Below are 17617 nucleotides of genomic sequence, written 5' to 3' on the forward strand. Positions count from 1 at the left end.
GTGAAGTTGAATCTACCTATTTGCCTTCAAAATGTACTAGGTCCTGAGTCCTTCTCAGTCTAGGGAACTTCTAAAGGGCTTCAGAATATTAATTATACATACTTTTTCCTCTAAAAGTTTTAGGGTAAACTGTCTCTTTTTGACATCAACAACATGGCTTTTGTGGTCTTTGAGAAACCAAAAACTTCTTGGAGGCTGTTCTGTGATATGCTTTAAAGATACACTAGAAACCTCCAGAGAAGTTTGATATTTGTTTTTATTCATCCATTTTTATAGTTAAACCTTTTTCAGTTTATGACTTGCTTTCAGGTAAGTATTGCATTCCTGTAGTAAGCAGATCTCTTCAGCCCACTTTCTAGGTAGAAGTGTAGTGTCCTTTCTAGAGCTCTCAGTAGAGTATATAGAAACCACAGTTATCTCTGTTTCTTGAATGACTTGATTTCTTCCCTGTTTTAAAGTTACATTCCAGACTTTACAGCGGCAAATGAGATGGTCGGAATGTCATGATTTGTTATCAAGTGCTGTTAAAGCCTTATGTCTGCTCCATCATTGCCCTGATTGCGTGAAACTCTAAATTTGGGAGTGGGGACAGTCAGAATACTAAATACTAAATCATTAGCTTTGAAAAGTGATCTTTACTATGTTCAGTATTCGAAAGGAGAGAGAGGATGGTTATGTAGAAGGTAGGAGAGAATTTACCTGGGAATTGTACAGTTACAATATTCATCCTGTATTTTCAGGAGGAACAAGTGTCTCTAGTGCCCTCGAATGCCCTGAAGAAGAAAAAAGAACAATTGTCTCTCTGGATACATCACAAATGGCATGTACCTCTTCTAGGAAAATAATATGTTGAAATTTAAATCATTCTATGTTTCTTTAGATAAAGGAATCACTAGAGAATGACATTTCTTTCTTTGTTACAAGAATAAAGAAAAAGGTGGAAGTATGAAATTGTACTGTGATGACTAAATTAGTTTAAGTGATATTTTTGTGGAAGTTAGTCCTATACTTCATATGTATGTGTTCTTTGAAAAAAATCCTACTGCTGAGTCTTTGTACAGTTTTACATGAGAGAAAATCAGTGGAAGTCACTGTTCTTCTATATAGAAATTGTCTGAGTTACATGAAGGGCCAGTAAGAAGTTTTGTCCTTGTATATTTTAGCCTTCACTGAAGAAATAAAAGTTGGCTGTGTATTTCTATATTGAACTGCACATCTGTAACTCCTTCAGATAGTGATTCTTGTTGAAAATGAGTAATACTACTTTTATTTAGGGAGGACAGACACTTGGCCCATAGATTATAGAAATGAAAATAGTGTCATGTTAAGCAATGTAAATATTGCTTTTTTAGAATGTAGCCTTCGTTCCAGAATTTGCAAAGTAAAGGGTTGTTGCATGTTGCCTTTTTCTACTGATGAATCTAAATTGTCTTCATAATGCTGTTTTTATTTTTTCTGAACTATCAATCCCAGTTAATAACTATAATCACTTTTCAGGGGCAAACTGAAGTTGATGTCCCTGTGGGATTTTCCCTATAAACAGAGCTAAACCCAGATTTGTTAGTTTATTCTTTATGAATTGTCCTTGTTAATAATTATGCTTAGTGCTTCTTTTTCTGTTTAGTAGAATATTCTGATGGGTCAGTTAGTTTCCCACCTGGTAAAAAGGCATAATCCTTCCCAGTACCTTAAATTTCTTACGTACTTTGACATCTTATACCACGTTTTACTTCTAATTTAGTGTGTCAGAACCCCAGAACTGAGCTGGGAGGCTTCAGTGCTGTCTATTTAACCTAGGGAATTTATACAAGAGTACTTGTCTTGGAGTATGCCTAGTGTCCAGATATTCAGACTCAAGCGCCTTAAATTGCATTCATTCTTAAAGATTCTGTATTTTAATTTCTGTAGGTTTTTTATATTAATTTGTTCTGGTCTTTCTGCTTTGTTTCTGTGAATGTTTCTAGTATGAGCTGATTAATAATGCTACTTATGATAGAGGCTGTACAAGCTCTAGCCTGTTGTCTCACTGTTGGAGGGAGTGGGCAGGCTCAGCTTTCCCTGGTCTAACAACTATAATTGTGTTAATATTAACATGCATCACTAGATAATGTTGATAATATAGCATTAGAGAAGGAAATAAACACTGATTATTAGTTTTGATTCACTTCTTAACAGAATCGGATTCTCTGGGTAGATGAGAAGAACTTAACAGCATGTGTGGAAGCTGGCATCATCGGACAAGATTTGGAAAAACAGGTATTTTTTTTTACCTTCTGTGACGTCTAGTATTTCTCCATGTTATTCCATGTTATTGCTCATATCTTGTCTAGGCCACTGAATTCTAGCTTAGTTCTTGTGTTTTCATATAGACTCTGGTTATTATATTCTTGGTTATGAATTGCAAAGACAGCATATGGATGCTGTATTTCATGCACGTTTTTAAATGACATTTTTTTCTGTTAGCTGTAGACCAAAGACTTGTAGACTTGTACACCAGTAAGTTAGCAATTTGCAGGATGTAACACTGTGCCTTCTATTTCAGGCCTTAGATATGCTGTTGTGTTTGTAAGATGTGACACTTGGTACTAAATACCAACAAAAGTTTTTGGATTCATTCTGTTGTGCTTATTGTAGTTGTTTGGGCGAGAGGTAGTTACTTTAGAAGGGTTAAGGCTTATAACGGACTTGCTACTGTTGCTGCTACTTAAGTCTGGCTATGAAAATGTAGCATAAAGGAAGGAGGGTGGACTAAAATAAGGGTCCAGTGAAAAATTAGATCACCTTTACTACTGAGTGATCTCTAGTGACTTTTAACTGCAGTCTCTCAGGTGAGTCATAGCACCATCTCAGGGTCTTTCTCAGTGGTCCTTGATAATCAAGCTGGTTGTAGGTGTTAGTTTACTATTCTTCAGGATGTGCAGTTCTTCTTGCTTAACTTCCAAGACTCAAGTATTCTGGTAGCTAATTGCTGTCTAAGCTTAGTGCCAAAGGGCACTTTACAGTGAGATTTACAATGCAGAGATTTGAAGGCTGTTTTTAATTTGAACAGCTTGTTTCTGAATGATGTTTTGGGGAAGAAAACTTGTTTAAATGACAGAGCAGTTTATTATGAGAAAGATAGTCTTTCCTAATCATTCAGTGTAATATTTTAACCTTTCCAGTTCTTTTACTACTAAAGCTTGAACTAAAATGAAAATGTAGTATATTCTCTCTATAAAAGATCTTTTTATTTGTTTTCCTAGGGTGGTAGTTTATGGTATTTTGTTGCTATTCTATCCTTTAAATGCTACTACTTCTTTCTCAGAGTATAGAACAGTATTCCCTTTCTGTTTATAACTTGTATGGGTTATAATACTGCTATTGTAGTCTTCTTTGAATCCTTTTAATCAGAAAACTTAGAATCTTTCATTTGGGTTCTGTTCTATGGAAAGAATACTGATTGTCCATTTGTTCTGTGCTGGAGAATGGACCAGTGTTCTTACAAAAGCAAGAACAGTTTTTGTAACAAAACAGTTACAACAGCTCTTACTACTTTCAGGACTTTTGTGTGACTCTCTCAGTGAGCAAAGGATACCAAATCGGATCACCTTCTTAATGTGTACGGGCATATATTTTAGAAACTCTTACTGTGCAAACTGGAAGTACAGAACTACTCAGTGGAATGTGATTAAAATGAAGACTCCAGGTTAAGTTCCAATAATGCTACGCAAAACAAGTACTGTTGTGATTAATGTCAGTGCAAGTGCCCACTGAAATACAGATAGAATGCAGATATACAAGAGTTGCTCTGAAAGTAATGCTTCCTATTTTATTACATTGGCCCTTGATGGCCAATGATGATGGTGGTACAGCAGTAGAAGATGAACTTTCTCATCACTATTCTGTTACACTTTGTTGCCATGTGACAGATGGCAGCAGAGGGGCTTTCTGAAAAAGTGATGCCTGAGGTGGAAGTGCATATGAAGTAAAGATGTGTCATTGAATCCTTCAGTGCAGACTGAATTGCACCCACTGACATCCATTGGCACTTGCTGAGCATTTGTGGAAACCAACCAGGGGACGTGAGCACAGTGGGATGCTGGGTGGTGCGTTTCAGCAGTCTTGACAGAGATGTGAAAGACAAGCCATGTTCCAGACAGCATTGAGGCTTTTTTTATGAGGATGGCATGCAGACTTTTGTTCACTGATAGAGCAAATGCATAGCGGTGGTGGTGATTCTGTAGCTGAGAATCTTCTCTATCAAAGTGTTGTTGTGGTCTTTGTATCTGTTTTAGTTTCCATGGAAATAAATAAGAGGCGTTAGTATCAGTGCAACCTACATATATTTGGACAGTGCAGACAAGGGAATTGCTTTGAAATACTGCTGGGTTTGTAGCTTGCTAATATTAAGTAAGCTTTGAATTGAAGGATTTTTATATTGCCACAGCATGAGCAAAGTAGAGATGAGTAGGGTGGAAAAAAACACCCTCAAAATCTGGATATTTTGAGTGCTGACCTTACTTAGAAGTTTAGCTCACTCACAGTTACTTTGAACTTTACAACTGTAACTAACATCAAGTGCTAAATAAACAGCAGATTTAGAAAGCTAAATATTGTGTTTAAAAAGTGTTTTTGAATGGGACATTAAAAATAAATATAAATTTCATAAGTATGTGTGTTTGTAGCTTAATTAAGACATTGTTTGCTGTAAGATGAAAAGATATATGAATTTATATATCTTATATATATATTATATATATATTACAGTGTGTTCTGTAGAGGGGCCTCAAGTTGCTTGCTTTTATCAGGAAAGAATGTGCATTACTAGTCAACAGTAGAGAATCAGAGGTGATGAAGAGTAGTGAAGCTAGAACAGATTTTTTTTATTATTGTTATAATAACTATTAGCAAGTAAATTGTGATTTTTGTAGAAAAGCTGGTACATACTCGTGCATTTTGGATGAGAATGCCTTGCTGGCCATCCCGTCTTGAAAGTACATAGCACAGTCTCTCTCCCCTACTCTTTAAGTATCCTCAGCACATACCATTTATATGGTGGTGTTTGAAGAGTTTGAACCTACTGCTTTGTGCATGCCCAGTCAATTACAAGGATTCAGAAGCATCGATCTTTACTGTGCATTGTATTAATATGCATTGTAGAAATAATTAAGCTGTGCCTGAAGCAAACTTCTTGTTCTCTTGAAGAATAAGGAGAGTGTAGGAACCCTTCCCTAATGTGATCAGTAAACATCTGAAGTCACAAGTTCTTCCAGTAAGAGAAAGGACCATGAGCTCAATAAATCACAGTTAATGTTACACAGAAATAACTTTCAATCACTGAAGTTAGAATCACTTTGCACTACAGAGTGTAGTTAATGACCCACATTAAATGTTGTACTTACAACAGTTTAGTTGGACATAGTTGTTTATTTATTTATTTCAGTTGCCCAGTGCTAATTGATAGTCTCAAACACTAACACAGTTATCAGTGTGAGAGTTCTGGGCCTTTAATTCTTTCTGCCTGACAGTTCTGGTATTGCAATTCTAGGGACATCCAATCAACCTCAGGTGCTGTGCAGATGGCAAAGCCAAGCTAATACAGAAAAATGAGAAACAAGTGACTACTTAATGTACAGGAATGCATGATCTGCATCACAAGTAGTTGACAGCCTTGCATACAGGAAGCCCAACCAGATGGCTGTATATTAAAACACATCACTCCTTGAGAGAATTAAGTACAGCCAATTTGCTCACATTTTCTGCAGACCTGCTGCATATCACATTAGAATGGAAAGAACAAGAGATTAAGTGCCTTATTTATTGGCCGCATTTGTGCAAAGTTGGCAGTTACTTAGTTATAATTTTTTTCCATATGTATCTGAATTCTCACCTTCTTACAAACAATAGAGGTCTTAGTTTTAAAGTATGGGGGAGGAGTATTACAGGCTGATGTGTAGCACAGCACATGCACAGTAGGAGCAGAATCAATTTGCAGTTCATTTGTGTATCGAAGACAAAATGTGTGCTAGAATAATTGAGTGAATCAACAGGATATTCCATTTCTAAGGTTGTCTAGTCCAGCTGTTGAAGCATCGCCGTCCCTGCTACAACTTAAGGCCTTTACCTCTCGCTCTGTCACTAGTTACCTGAGAGAAGAGGCTGATCCTTCACCATGCCACAACCTCTTTTCAGGTCATTGTAAAGAGTGATAAAATCTTCTCTGAATCCTCCCTTCTCTAGACTAAACAATCCCAATTCCCTCAGCTGTTCCTCATAAGACCTGTGCTCCAGACTCTTCACCTGCTTCATTGCCCTCCTCTGGATATTCTCCAGGACCTTGATGTTTTTCATGTTGTGAGGAGCCCAAAAACTGAATGCAGTATTCAATACGTGGCCTTGCCAGAGCTGAGTATGGAGGGGTGATCGCCTCCCTAGTCTTGCTGATTGCACTATTTCTGATACAAGTCAGGATGCAGTTGGCCTTCTTGGCTGCTTGGGCACACTAGTCAATTTGGGCTGTTGACTAACAGTGCTAGATCCTTTTCCTTCATGCAGCGTTCCAGCTGCTCTGCGCCAGGTCTGTAGCATTGCATGGGGTCACTGTGACCAACGTGCAGAACCCAGCATTTTGTCTTGTTAAAGCTCACGTAACTAGCCCCAGCTCATCAATTCATCTAGTCCAGATGCCTCTGTAGAGCCTTCCTACCCTCAAACAGTTCAGCACTTCCACCTTGGTGTTATCTTCAAACTTAATGAGGGTGCACACAATCCCCTCGTGCAGATCATCAATAAAGATATTAGACAAGAGGGGCCCCAATACTGACCCATGGGGAACACCACTCATATCTGGTTGCCAGCTGGATTTAACTCCGTTCACCACCAATTTCTGGGCCTGACTGTCAAGCCATTTTTTTATCCAGCTAAGAGGTTATCTGTCTGAGCCATGCGCTACCAGCTTCTTCAAGAAGACACTGCAGGAAACAGGCAGATACGGAGGTCAGGCTGACAGGCCTGTGGATCCCCATACGCTCCTTCCAAGCCTTCCTCTTAAAACAAGCAAGCCTAAAAAACTCAGATTTTGAAGTACTAAGCAAATGCAGACTCTATAGAACGTGTTTTTCCTTTCTTTAGCTTTCTGAAAGTGGCTTCTGTACAGGCCATGAACCAGACTCCATGGAGTTCAGCTCACTGGGAGGATGGGTAGCAACACGAGCATCAGGCATGAAGAAAAACATCTATGGAAACATTGAAGATCTGGTAAATATTTCTAATACTTGTTCTAATTAATTATTCTTCTGCTTGGAGGTTTAACTCTTGTAATGTCTCATGAGAGGGAGAAGAAACTGTTCCAATGGGGTTGGAACTACATGATTCTTGAGGTCCCTTCCAACCCGGGTCATTCTGTGTGATTCTGTGTGATTTCTTTTAATCAGTGATACAATTTCAGCATCAGATGTTGTCTGAGATTGTTGTTTGTTTATTAGCACTAGTAAACACTACTGCTAATTGGAAAGTTTCAGTTTTGTATTTACTAGATAGCTTAAGTAATTGTGTTGATTTGTCCTTACCCTGTTGCTTTATTCCACTGTTCACACTGTCTGATAGTCTCAGTGTAATCCTGTTAAATTTGTAGGGTTTTTCCAACAGTGAATGCTGTTTGCTACTCTTTTTAAAGTTGTCTACTGGAATCAGTTCACGCTGACAGCCAATGATTCATTCTTTCTACCATCTCACTTCCCTAATCTAAGTAGGCTTTTTTCACATCAGTTGACCCTGTGTGTAAACAAGAGTGGGATGTAGTCTTATTGCATGGTATATCAGAGCAGTAAGGAAGGAAATGAATTGACTTGGCAGAAAATATAGTTCTTATTCAGTATGCCTTGTTGAAACTGCTCGTGCTAACAAAGCTTCATCTGTACCCTACTGCCCGAAGGGTTACGGTATGGTATAGTTTTGCTTGTGCAGAAAGATGTGAAGCACAAAAGGCTTTTCTATGGTGGGAGCAAAACTTCAGGCTAAAACGCAGCTTCTGAAATTTTCATTAGGAGAAAACTGGTTTCAGGGTTGATTCAGAGCAGTTTGTGAACTTCCTGATGTCACAGGGAGAAAGTTTCTGGGGAAGTGTTTACCATCTGAGAAATTTTTATATCTAGAAAATAAATATCATATCAAAAAATCTTTGCTTAATGCTAGTGCGTATAGTTACAGTTTATTGTTTAAACAGGTGATTCATATAAAAATGGTAACTCCAAGAGGAATAGTTGAAAAAAACTGTCAAGTACCTCGCATGTCAACGGGACCTGATATCCATCACTTTATTATGGGATCTGAAGGTAATTTCACATAACTGCACTTAGTTCAGCTTCTGTAATGGCTTGCTGATTTGAGCATCTTTAGTGCTGTGTCTATAGATGGTGATCTGCAGGCATTATTTTTTTTGTGTGTGTGATGGGATAATACAGTGTGGCTTTTTATAGGACTGAAGTTAAGCAACTGAACAGCACTTATAACAGATCTGTGGAGTTTCTAAACATATCTGTTAACAAACATCATGACTTTAAGGCCGCTTGTCAGAATTCACCATGTAAATTAACAGGAATAAATTGTTTATTTCTGCAATACTGAATTTTTGGGACTTCTGACTTATGTTACGTGAGAACGTCTTGCTAAACAGTTGTTGGGTTATTTGCAGGAATTGCAGCTTTGTAGCACTTCGCAATTGAGCTTTTCTTTTTTTTCCTGAAGGAACTCTGGGGGTAGTTACTGAAGTTACGATAAAGATTCGTCCGCTTCCCGAATACCAGAAATATGGCTCTGTGGTCTTCCCCAACTTTGAACGAGGAGTGGCCTGCCTAAGGGAAGTCGCAAAGCAGGTAAGGAGAAGCTCAGTGTTGAATTCAAGCAAGTACACTAGTTCTAACCTTGTCCAGGGTCTAGGACTAGGGGTGTGCTGATGTTAGTACATTCCAGCATGGAGATTTTGGCTTTTTATCTCCTTCAGTGGAGAGGTTTATCTGGAGAGTTATTCACAAGTATGTTAAAGTGACCAGTATTTAAAGGAATTAAGTTGCAGCAGACAGAGTAGTTGATTTCTGATTCCAAAGTGATAAAGGAACAACAGTCGTGCAGTGGAAGGATGTGGCTGTGTGTGCAGGTTGTAGAGGGTGCTTCTTGAACTGCAGTGTGTTCAAGTGAACTGGATATCCTGAGGCAGAACTGCTCTTAGGCTTCAGTGTTTAAGTAGAGCCTTCTGAATAGCGTGGTCAGACAACAAGGAAGTGAGTTTCAGGTGGCAAAACTTGGCCATCGGTATCCAAATTGTGTAATGCTTTTCTCAATACCTGTGCTTCCAAGCAAGTCTTGCACTGGCTAGCCTTCTTTTTTATGATTCCAGACTAACTTTCCTTGGCACTGTACAAAAGGTACTAAATCACTTCAGTGATGGAGGAGTATATGTTGAGGAAGTAATATCAGAAATGTTTCAGTTAATGCCAAACTAAATACAGCTGTACATATTTCCAGTGATGGGTCTAAATTAATGACTTAATGTTCCAAGCCAGTTGTTTAAACTGGTACGTGACTGACATGTATACGCTAGTTATCAGTTCTTGCCAGTTCTTCTGTCGTATACTTTTACTGCTGGTGCTTGTTCTTTCTATTAAAGGCATCTAAGTAACCTAGGAATGCTTAATTGTACACATCATCAACATTTTAAGTCAATTAAGGGGCTAACATCTTTTCCTCAAGTAGGGGAGTAGAATTAAAAAAAATACAGCATTAGCCACTTATGTCACTCAGTTACTAAGCTTCCATTGCTACTACTGTGTCACTCTTATTTAAGCCCAAACTACTTTCTGCTTTTTTCTGGTGTCTTCTTGTAGCAATTAAAATTATCTTCTTCTGAAAAGCTTGGTGGTTTTTTGGTCTTTCTCAGTCTGCATTTAACATAAGAATAACCCTCCTGCATGTTGCAGGCTGGGTTGGTGTCAGTAAAACCACTCATCCAGCATTTTTTTATCAGCCTGCCTGGTAAGATTTTTTTTTCCTTCCTTTTTCCCTCTTTTGCAGTTGTGTGACAAAATATGTTTGAACGATACAATACAGAGTGAACACAGGAAGTTAAGTGATGGGGGAATACTTTTACATCCACGTGATTAGATGAAGGTTAGCCTAAAATTCAGACTTCGTTGTATTTCTTTGGCCTCACATTACATGATTGGACACCACCGCCTGAGATTACAGGCTGTGAGCATATATGTATGACCCAGAAGGTTGTTTAGTTGAGGGCAAATAGTCTTACTGGTCTCCAGATTGTTGTGCAGTCTAGACTGGTTCCAGACTTTAATTGTGATCTGTTCACAGAACATTTGTATACTGGGGTTGGATGGAGTTTTTTTCCTCATAACAGCCTCTATGGTAGTATTTGGGTTTGTGACCAAAACAGTATTGATGACACACTGATGTTTTAGCTGCTGCTGAGCAGTGCTCATGCACTGACAAAGTTTGTTTCTTATACTGTTCTCCAAGTAGTTTGTAGGTGAGTAAAAATCTGGAGGGAGCACAGTTGGAACAGTTGACCCAAATCAATGAAACAGCTATTCCATACCACGTAATGTCAAGGTCAGCAATAAAACTGGTGGGAAGTTATTCAGGGCTTACTGTTGCTTAGTAGGGGATGTCTGGTCATTGATTGACTGGTGGTAAGCAATTGCATTTTCATCACTTGTTTTTCTTTCTTGTTTGGGGTGGTTTGTTTGTTTGTTTTCCCCTTTTTACTTTATCTCAACGCACAGATTATCTTGCTTTTATTTTTTTGGAGAAAGTGATTAAGCAGCTGTTATTTAGCCATCTACAGGAGTTAACCAGGAACAATAAGACACTTTTCAGTGATTTGTGATGTATATGTATTTATGATTGCATAGTGCCGTCAGCTTTGATACTCTAATTAAATGTGATACTTTAGTGCATTATGGCAATTTAGAAATGTACTCTATACATCAAGGTCCAAGATCTTGGGGCCATGTCAGTGTTGGCTTGATGTTAAACTGAATATTCTCAATGCATTATATCTGAACATACCTAATAGAACTTGCTTCTGAAAAGAAAACAAATTTAGCATCCCCACTTTTCAATGATGGTAATGGCCATGTATCTCTGATACTAAATTTGCTTCTTGTATCCTGTTTTTGATTGATAGTGTCTCTGTTGTAAGTTTCAGCATGTCTGTTCATAGACCTTTTATCCTTCATTTTTCTTATTTCCCTAACTGTCCCCAAGAGATGTGCTCCTGCATCAATTCGCCTTGTTGACAATGCACAGTTTCAATTTGGTAAGTAGATTTTTCTCAGGTGAATATTTTTTCCAAGGGCTTTGTTTTTTTAGAAAAAAGTCTAGAAAGTCCGTCTTATTTGGAAATTAATTTCCTCAAAACTGGACAAAGAAGGTGATGATCTCTGCATTGAAATTCCTAACATTATCGCTTGTGCTTTCAGAAATGGAAACCTGTCTGCCTCTGGAAAAACACTATTGACAATAGCAATCAGTAGAAAGCCAGGCTGCACATATAGATGCATAAGATGTTTTGCAATCTTTCAATTAAAAGTGCATAGCCTACTGGGTAGTTTAAAATACTGGAGATACTGCCTCTATTTTACTCTAAAGGAGTAAAAATGGTAGCTTTGTAGTATATTGCTTGAAGTATCGTGAAGAATATTAATGACAGGTCAAGTATCAGAGTAGGGTGAGATTCAGAAGGCAGGTGTCTTATTTTGTAGTTAAGTTAGTTGGTTAAAGTAGGTTGTTCTAAACTTCCTAATAATATCACTGGCTGTGTTCAAGTACAAGTACTGAGAAGTATTGCTTTATTTTGTCATTTGTGAGCCCTTCTTAAGGGAAACTGTCACTTTCAGCTGTAGAAACTTTGGCAAAAGATGTGTTCTGGCTGAGGACACTGATGAACCTGAATTTCCACTACCCAAAAAGCTTGTGGTCATGGAACTTGAAGCACTTGCTGAGGCTGTGTGATTTTGACTGTACACAGATAACAACGTGACCGTAAAATCTTCTGTTAATACTACTGAAACAAGACAGTCTTTCTGAAATGTGTTTTGGACAGAAGCCTCTGTAATGAATATTGACTTTAACTGGCATTAGTCTGGTGATTAGAAAGCTGAACTTTGGAATGGAAATAGTCATATCTGGAAACCCGAGAGCCTAGCAAGCATTGCTGCTTGATTTGGTCATCTTTTTGTGTTGTACTCGTTCTCACAAACATGTATAATAAAAGTGGATGCCTTTTTTTCAATTGGGAAAATGTTTGACCAATTATAAGCTTTAAATCCAACACTGGATTAATGAGTCTTCTACTTTTTGGCTTTGACCTGAAGGTTGCAGTTTATACAGTAAAAAAAATGCCCAAGGTGCCTCTAAATTGTTCTTGTGGTTTTATTAAGTAGAATTATTGTCAGATTTTATGGATTGTGGTTTAATAAATTAACACCCCTTTGCTTTCTGCTGCTTTTTTGTGTCCTCACTTTAGTGTGCTTAGAGGCATACTTCTTGGGCTTTACTGTTGTATTCAGTGAGAGCCCTCTTTACTGAAGAGGAAAGGAGACCAATGATGTACTGAAGTTCAGGCTTTACTCAGGAGGAAGTACTTTGCGAAGTATTTTAGAAGTATCATGTAAATGGTGCATAACTTTTTTTATGAATTGGGCTCACAGCGTGAAGACCAGATGTGAGGCTGTTAAAATGAAGCAGTAATAGGAGTTCAGAAGTTGCTTGTGACTGAAAACAATGGAACAAACAGTAACAGGCTTTCATCTCAATTTAACTTAGTCCTGAGGCAGAGATGTTAATTTAACAGACTCCAAGACACCATTTATGTACCCCGGTAATTTTACTTCTCTGTATGTGATTAAGGAAGTAATTACTAACTTTATGTAGAAAATTTCGCACAAGTGACATAACCATTAAGGAAAAAATTGCTTAACTCCTAACTTACACCATTTTTTTGGCTACTGGTTTCAATGGTTTTGGCATAACTTTGCAAAAAAGGTCAGTGGTTTTCCTTAGTTTTATAGCATAAAGTAATGAAGTGCTCTTTCGAAATTTTCCATATGTAGGATACTTGTGAAGATCTAAACTAGGACAGCTTTAATTAAAGTGCCAAATGGAATATTTGTGCACAGTTGCATGTATGCCTCTTAAAAAATTAATAAACGCCTTTTCTTAAAGCTCCTTGAGAAAGGTTGCTTTGATTATGACAGTCAAAGTGCTCCAAATGATTCTTGCAACTTTACGTTCCAAGCTATTTTTTGCCCTTTGAAGTAAGAATTTTAAAGGGTACTGAGTGCTTTAACATACTTTTTGCTGCTTTTTTCCAAAGGTCATGCTCTTAAACCACAAGTTGCTTCCATTTTTACATCATTTTTGGATGGATTGAAAAAATTCTACATCACAAAGGTAACTGTTTTAGGCTTTAATATTGCTTAGAACTTTGCATGCTATCCATAGAATTTGAGACTGCAGTGTACTGTCTCTAATGCAGCTCTGAGTTAGAGATACTCAAGGTAGTTCAACCCAAAATAAGATGATCTGTTTGAGGAGCAACTCCATAAGAAATGTTCACATGGATGTTTCCACCAATTGTATCCTTAGATTGAAGTGTCTTGTCTAACAGTGAACTATTGTATTATCACACTAAACTAGAAATTTGGAGGAACCTCACAATATTTGAACTGCCATACAAATAGGGTTCACTACTTCCTGAAATAATTAATTAATAATTAATAATCAACAAGCGTATAGAAAATAAATAAGGCTTTTTGGACTGGTTTTGAAAAGCTGAATTGTACCTCTTCAACTCTCACTACTGAAACAAAGCTATGTGAACATCCTAACTGCATTGCACCCATAGTGCTACAACTCTAATAGTGTTGTTCTTATTTCAACTGGCCTATGCTCTCTGCCCCAAGTTTAAAAGTTGTTTCTCTTTTATAGCACTCCCCCACGTGTAGAGATTTTGCAGTGGCATGCTGTTATAACAACTGTTTTGAGAACAATGTTTACTGTCACCATAGTTGCCTGCGTGCTTTAATAAAGGAGTAGTTAATAAACTGTGTCTCCTTATTGCTGAAAGCATTTAAGAACTGTTCAGTAGTAAATAGTGAGTTGTTGTCTATTCTGTCTTTTTTGGACAGGAGTCCAAAAAGGAGTCCAGGTGACACACCAACTCTTTGTCACTTCAGTAGCTGTAACTGTTTGTCCTGTCAAGAAAAAAAAAACTTGCTTTCTTTTGGGGATAAATTTTTTTTTAAAGTGCATCTTCCTGATATTTTCTCTTATTTGCAACAACAGCAAACAGTGCTTACAGACCAGAGGGTATGCTGTGTACATAAAAAAGCAAAAACTTGTTGCTTGTATTCTACCACACAGGCGATGACATAACGCAAGGATTTTCTCTCTGCAGTTCAAAGGATTTGATCCCAACATACTTTGTGTAGCTACCTTGCTCTTTGAGGGTGACAGAGAGAAGGTTCTTCAGCATGAAAAACAAGTCTATGACATTGCCACAAAATTTGGGTATGTAATTTCAAAATACTTTTTCATATGGAACTATCCAAGAAGCAACAAAGTTACCATATTCACATTGCGATTTTTGTGTAAATGTCTTCTCAATTCACAAGTTTAAAGTGGGAATAATCAGCTATAGAGTGTTCCCTTTGAAAAACATGACTTGTGCTAATTCTTACTAGGTAGCTTTAGGGAAAAAAAAAAGCAACCAAAAACTTCAGTTGTCTGCATACTGTACCAAGACAAGAATTTGACTTAGAACTGATGTTGTTAGAATGGAAACTAGCCCTTGTACTTACTTACAGGCCTGGAAGCTGCTTTGTAATACCAAATTATAGATTCTAAGCAGAGAAGAGAAACAGAATTGCAAGGGAATATTAATTCTTTGCAGAATTGATGTAAACAAATGAATATTGAAAGTTATTTAAAAGAGAAGTTTGTTTAGTTCAGGAATGTGCTACATCTCTTTGTCCTACAAGCTTTATTTTTATTCTTACAATAGTACGGGAAATACTTTACTGTAGTGGCAGACTGAGTAATGATCAGATAGTTCTGTTTTGATTATAACAGTGATGAAAACTGAAAGTCTCATTTATAACAATATACTTTTTAAGGAAAGTTTTTTGCCAATATAGGTTTCAACTTAAAATATACAGGATGTCTTGTATTTCAGGGCCATCATTTCTGAAATTTGTTCATTCTACCACTTTAAATGGCTTACAAAAATGCGATTTCACATGAGCAACTTGCTACCTCTCAGAAAAAAGAATTACATTGTTTTAAGAGTGTTTTAGCTTAACGTTGTATGCAGCAAAAGGTCTTATCTGCAGGTCCTTTCTTGTTATTTCCAGGTAGCATGAGTATGAGGAAGTGGGGAAGTGATCTGTGTTAATGGCCTGTTAGGAGTTGCTGCCTGTACTACTGAGTTCGGTCTATTGGCTAATTGGTTAACGTTTTAACCTTCTGGTTTAGTGTCTGTAAGGTGAAAATAGTGCAAAGATGGTAATAATACTAGAAGGATGGCGATGAATATCAGAAAAGGTTATCTATAGGAAAAACTCACCAGTTTTGAAGCCTTCAGTCTGGCTGGAAAACTCTGAGACAGTCTCCAAGAGATGGTGCCTTAGTGATGGTCAGCCCTTAAAGAAGTCTAGAAGAGGTGGAGTCAAGCTCCATCCCTTCTGGGAGCGCAGCTGAATTACCCTCACCTGTGCTCCCACAGCTGACCCAACACTTGCCTCAGCTGATTAATCAGAGGTTCAGGCTGTGATTACCAGTTTCCCATACAGTGTCTGAAAGGTATTCAGGTTATCTTTTCTTTCCACCCACATAAGCTGCTCAGTTTTATAGTATGACCTAGGAAGACAGGCTAAAGATAACGCTGCCCTTGTTTTCAAAAGCTAATACTTAAAAACTAATGTAATTCTCTTTATCTGATATGTTAGTACAAACAGGGCTTCCTTTTTCTTTTTAGGGTTCAGTCTTTTTCATCTGTCTATCGCTTAAACTTTTGGGAACTTAAGTCAGTAGTCTTGCTGTCATGAACTGAACACAAGTATGTAACTCCAACATATGCTTAGAAACATAGTTACAGATCTTCCTGTAAATGAAGATCATGAATGTGTTCTGTAGTTCCATTTCCTTTGCTCTTTCATGATTTTTGAAGACCATAAAAGATAAGGAAAAACTTTGTTGCTAAATAGGAATCATAGGTATACTTTTTTTCAGCTTCAGTTTGGCTTCATTCGTTTGTACATTTCTACTATAACAGATTAGTGTGAAAAAAGCTGATGTGTTCAAGCAGCGGTCTCTGATGTTCTGCCAGGTTGGGACTACTCACTAATTCCATCATGTCAAAGTGTGGTGACTCCTTAGCACATGAGAATGTCTACAGTAAAATAGATTGAGCTGAAACACAGAAGTAAATTCATTCTGCTTGTGTTCCTAAGCTGCTTTGAAAATTCTGTAAACCTTCGTCATTAGTGTTGCTAAACTATACACTTTAAAAAGAAAAAAACAACTATTTGAGGATAGTTATTTCCTTATAAATGTTTGTTTTTTTTACCTAAGTGATCAGGCTAATGTTACTGTGTTAACATTTCATTGTTTGAAGAGCTTCCATGGGAATTGATTTTGCTGATCTAAGCCGAAGACTTGTCTAGGTAAATAGTGTTTGAGAGGTAGATGTTTAGCAGCAGAATGGCAGATTGTTAATGCAGTTTTCATCAGACTGCTGTGTAGTATTTCTCGAGAAGGTTTTGTTTTTGTGTATGCATGTGATCTTACTGTGTCTGCAGTAGATGTACTGAAATGTGAGCTGTTAATGTTCTTTAAGGTCATAAAGTTAACAAAAGCAATAGTTGAATGACAGTGTTATTCCATTTTTTTGGATACAGTGCTCTTTCATGACTGTTAGGCTAGTGCAGTTGCAAACAAAACGGAGAAAGACTTTCAGATATCTTAGGAAGGAATAGTGTAAAGTGTGTCCACTTATGAGTAACTACACTACAAAGTTAGTCCTATGAAAATTGACTGCTTTCCCTGATTTTTTTTTACTTTTTTTTTTCTTCTTTTTCTACCCAACCTCCTTCTCTCTGAGCATTTTGAAGGGCAGAAGTTGTGCCTGCGTTTACTAAGAGTCTGTTTTCAGCTATTGTGATGCAGCTTGGAGACAGATAAACTTGCACAAATGTTTCAGAATCGAAGTGTTGGTTTTCTGGTTATTTTTTTTAAAGCCTCTGAATACCATGCTGGAAAGTTAATTAAACTCCTTAATTGCAGTGGTTTGGCAGCTGGGGAAGATAACGGACAGCGAGGATATATGCTGACGTTTGTCATTGCTTACCTTCGGGTAGGTTACCTCTTTGCCTCCTACTGAAACATTTGTTAATTAATAAAACAAAACCTAGAGATATCTTTGAAGATGTTTCCTGAATTCAAAATGCAGATTGCCTTGGATGTTCTCTAAATTAGACTTCTTAGAGGATTCTTTTTATTCCATCTCTGTAGTGTTTACTTGTGGAACTTGATCTGCTAAATACCTTATAAACATAAATTTGTACAT

At 37.4% G+C, this 17617-nt stretch overlaps 1 protein-coding gene across 6 annotated transcripts in view; it reads left to right on the top strand.

Moving 5' to 3' along the window:
* AGPS (alkylglycerone phosphate synthase) overlaps positions 1-17617 on the top strand; it is a 69357-nt gene that overhangs the window by 36473 nt on the left and 15267 nt on the right. For 4 of the 6 annotated variants that reach the window (XM_085552576.1, XM_085552578.1, XM_015868396.3 and 1 more), the window contains 9 exons: positions 741-820; positions 2176-2256; positions 7111-7236; positions 8204-8312; positions 8725-8852; positions 11257-11308; positions 13367-13443; positions 14450-14562; positions 17335-17404. In XM_085552576.1, the coding sequence (XP_085408702.1) occupies positions 741-820; positions 2176-2256; positions 7111-7236; positions 8204-8312; positions 8725-8852; positions 11257-11308; positions 13367-13443; positions 14450-14562; positions 17335-17404 (836 nt within the window). Of the gene's footprint in view, positions 1-740; positions 821-2175; positions 2257-7110; positions 7237-8203; positions 8313-8724; positions 8853-11256; positions 11309-13366; positions 13444-14415; positions 14563-17334; positions 17405-17617 lie in introns of all 6 variants that reach the window. The other 2 variants (XR_014947993.1, XM_085552575.1) reach the window with 2 other exon arrangements.

Source organism: Coturnix japonica, chromosome 7 (genome assembly GCF_054131305.1).
Source record: "Coturnix japonica strain WE chromosome 7, WE-NBRP24, whole genome shotgun sequence".
Classification (NCBI taxonomy): Eukaryota; Metazoa; Chordata; class Aves; order Galliformes; family Phasianidae; genus Coturnix; species Coturnix japonica.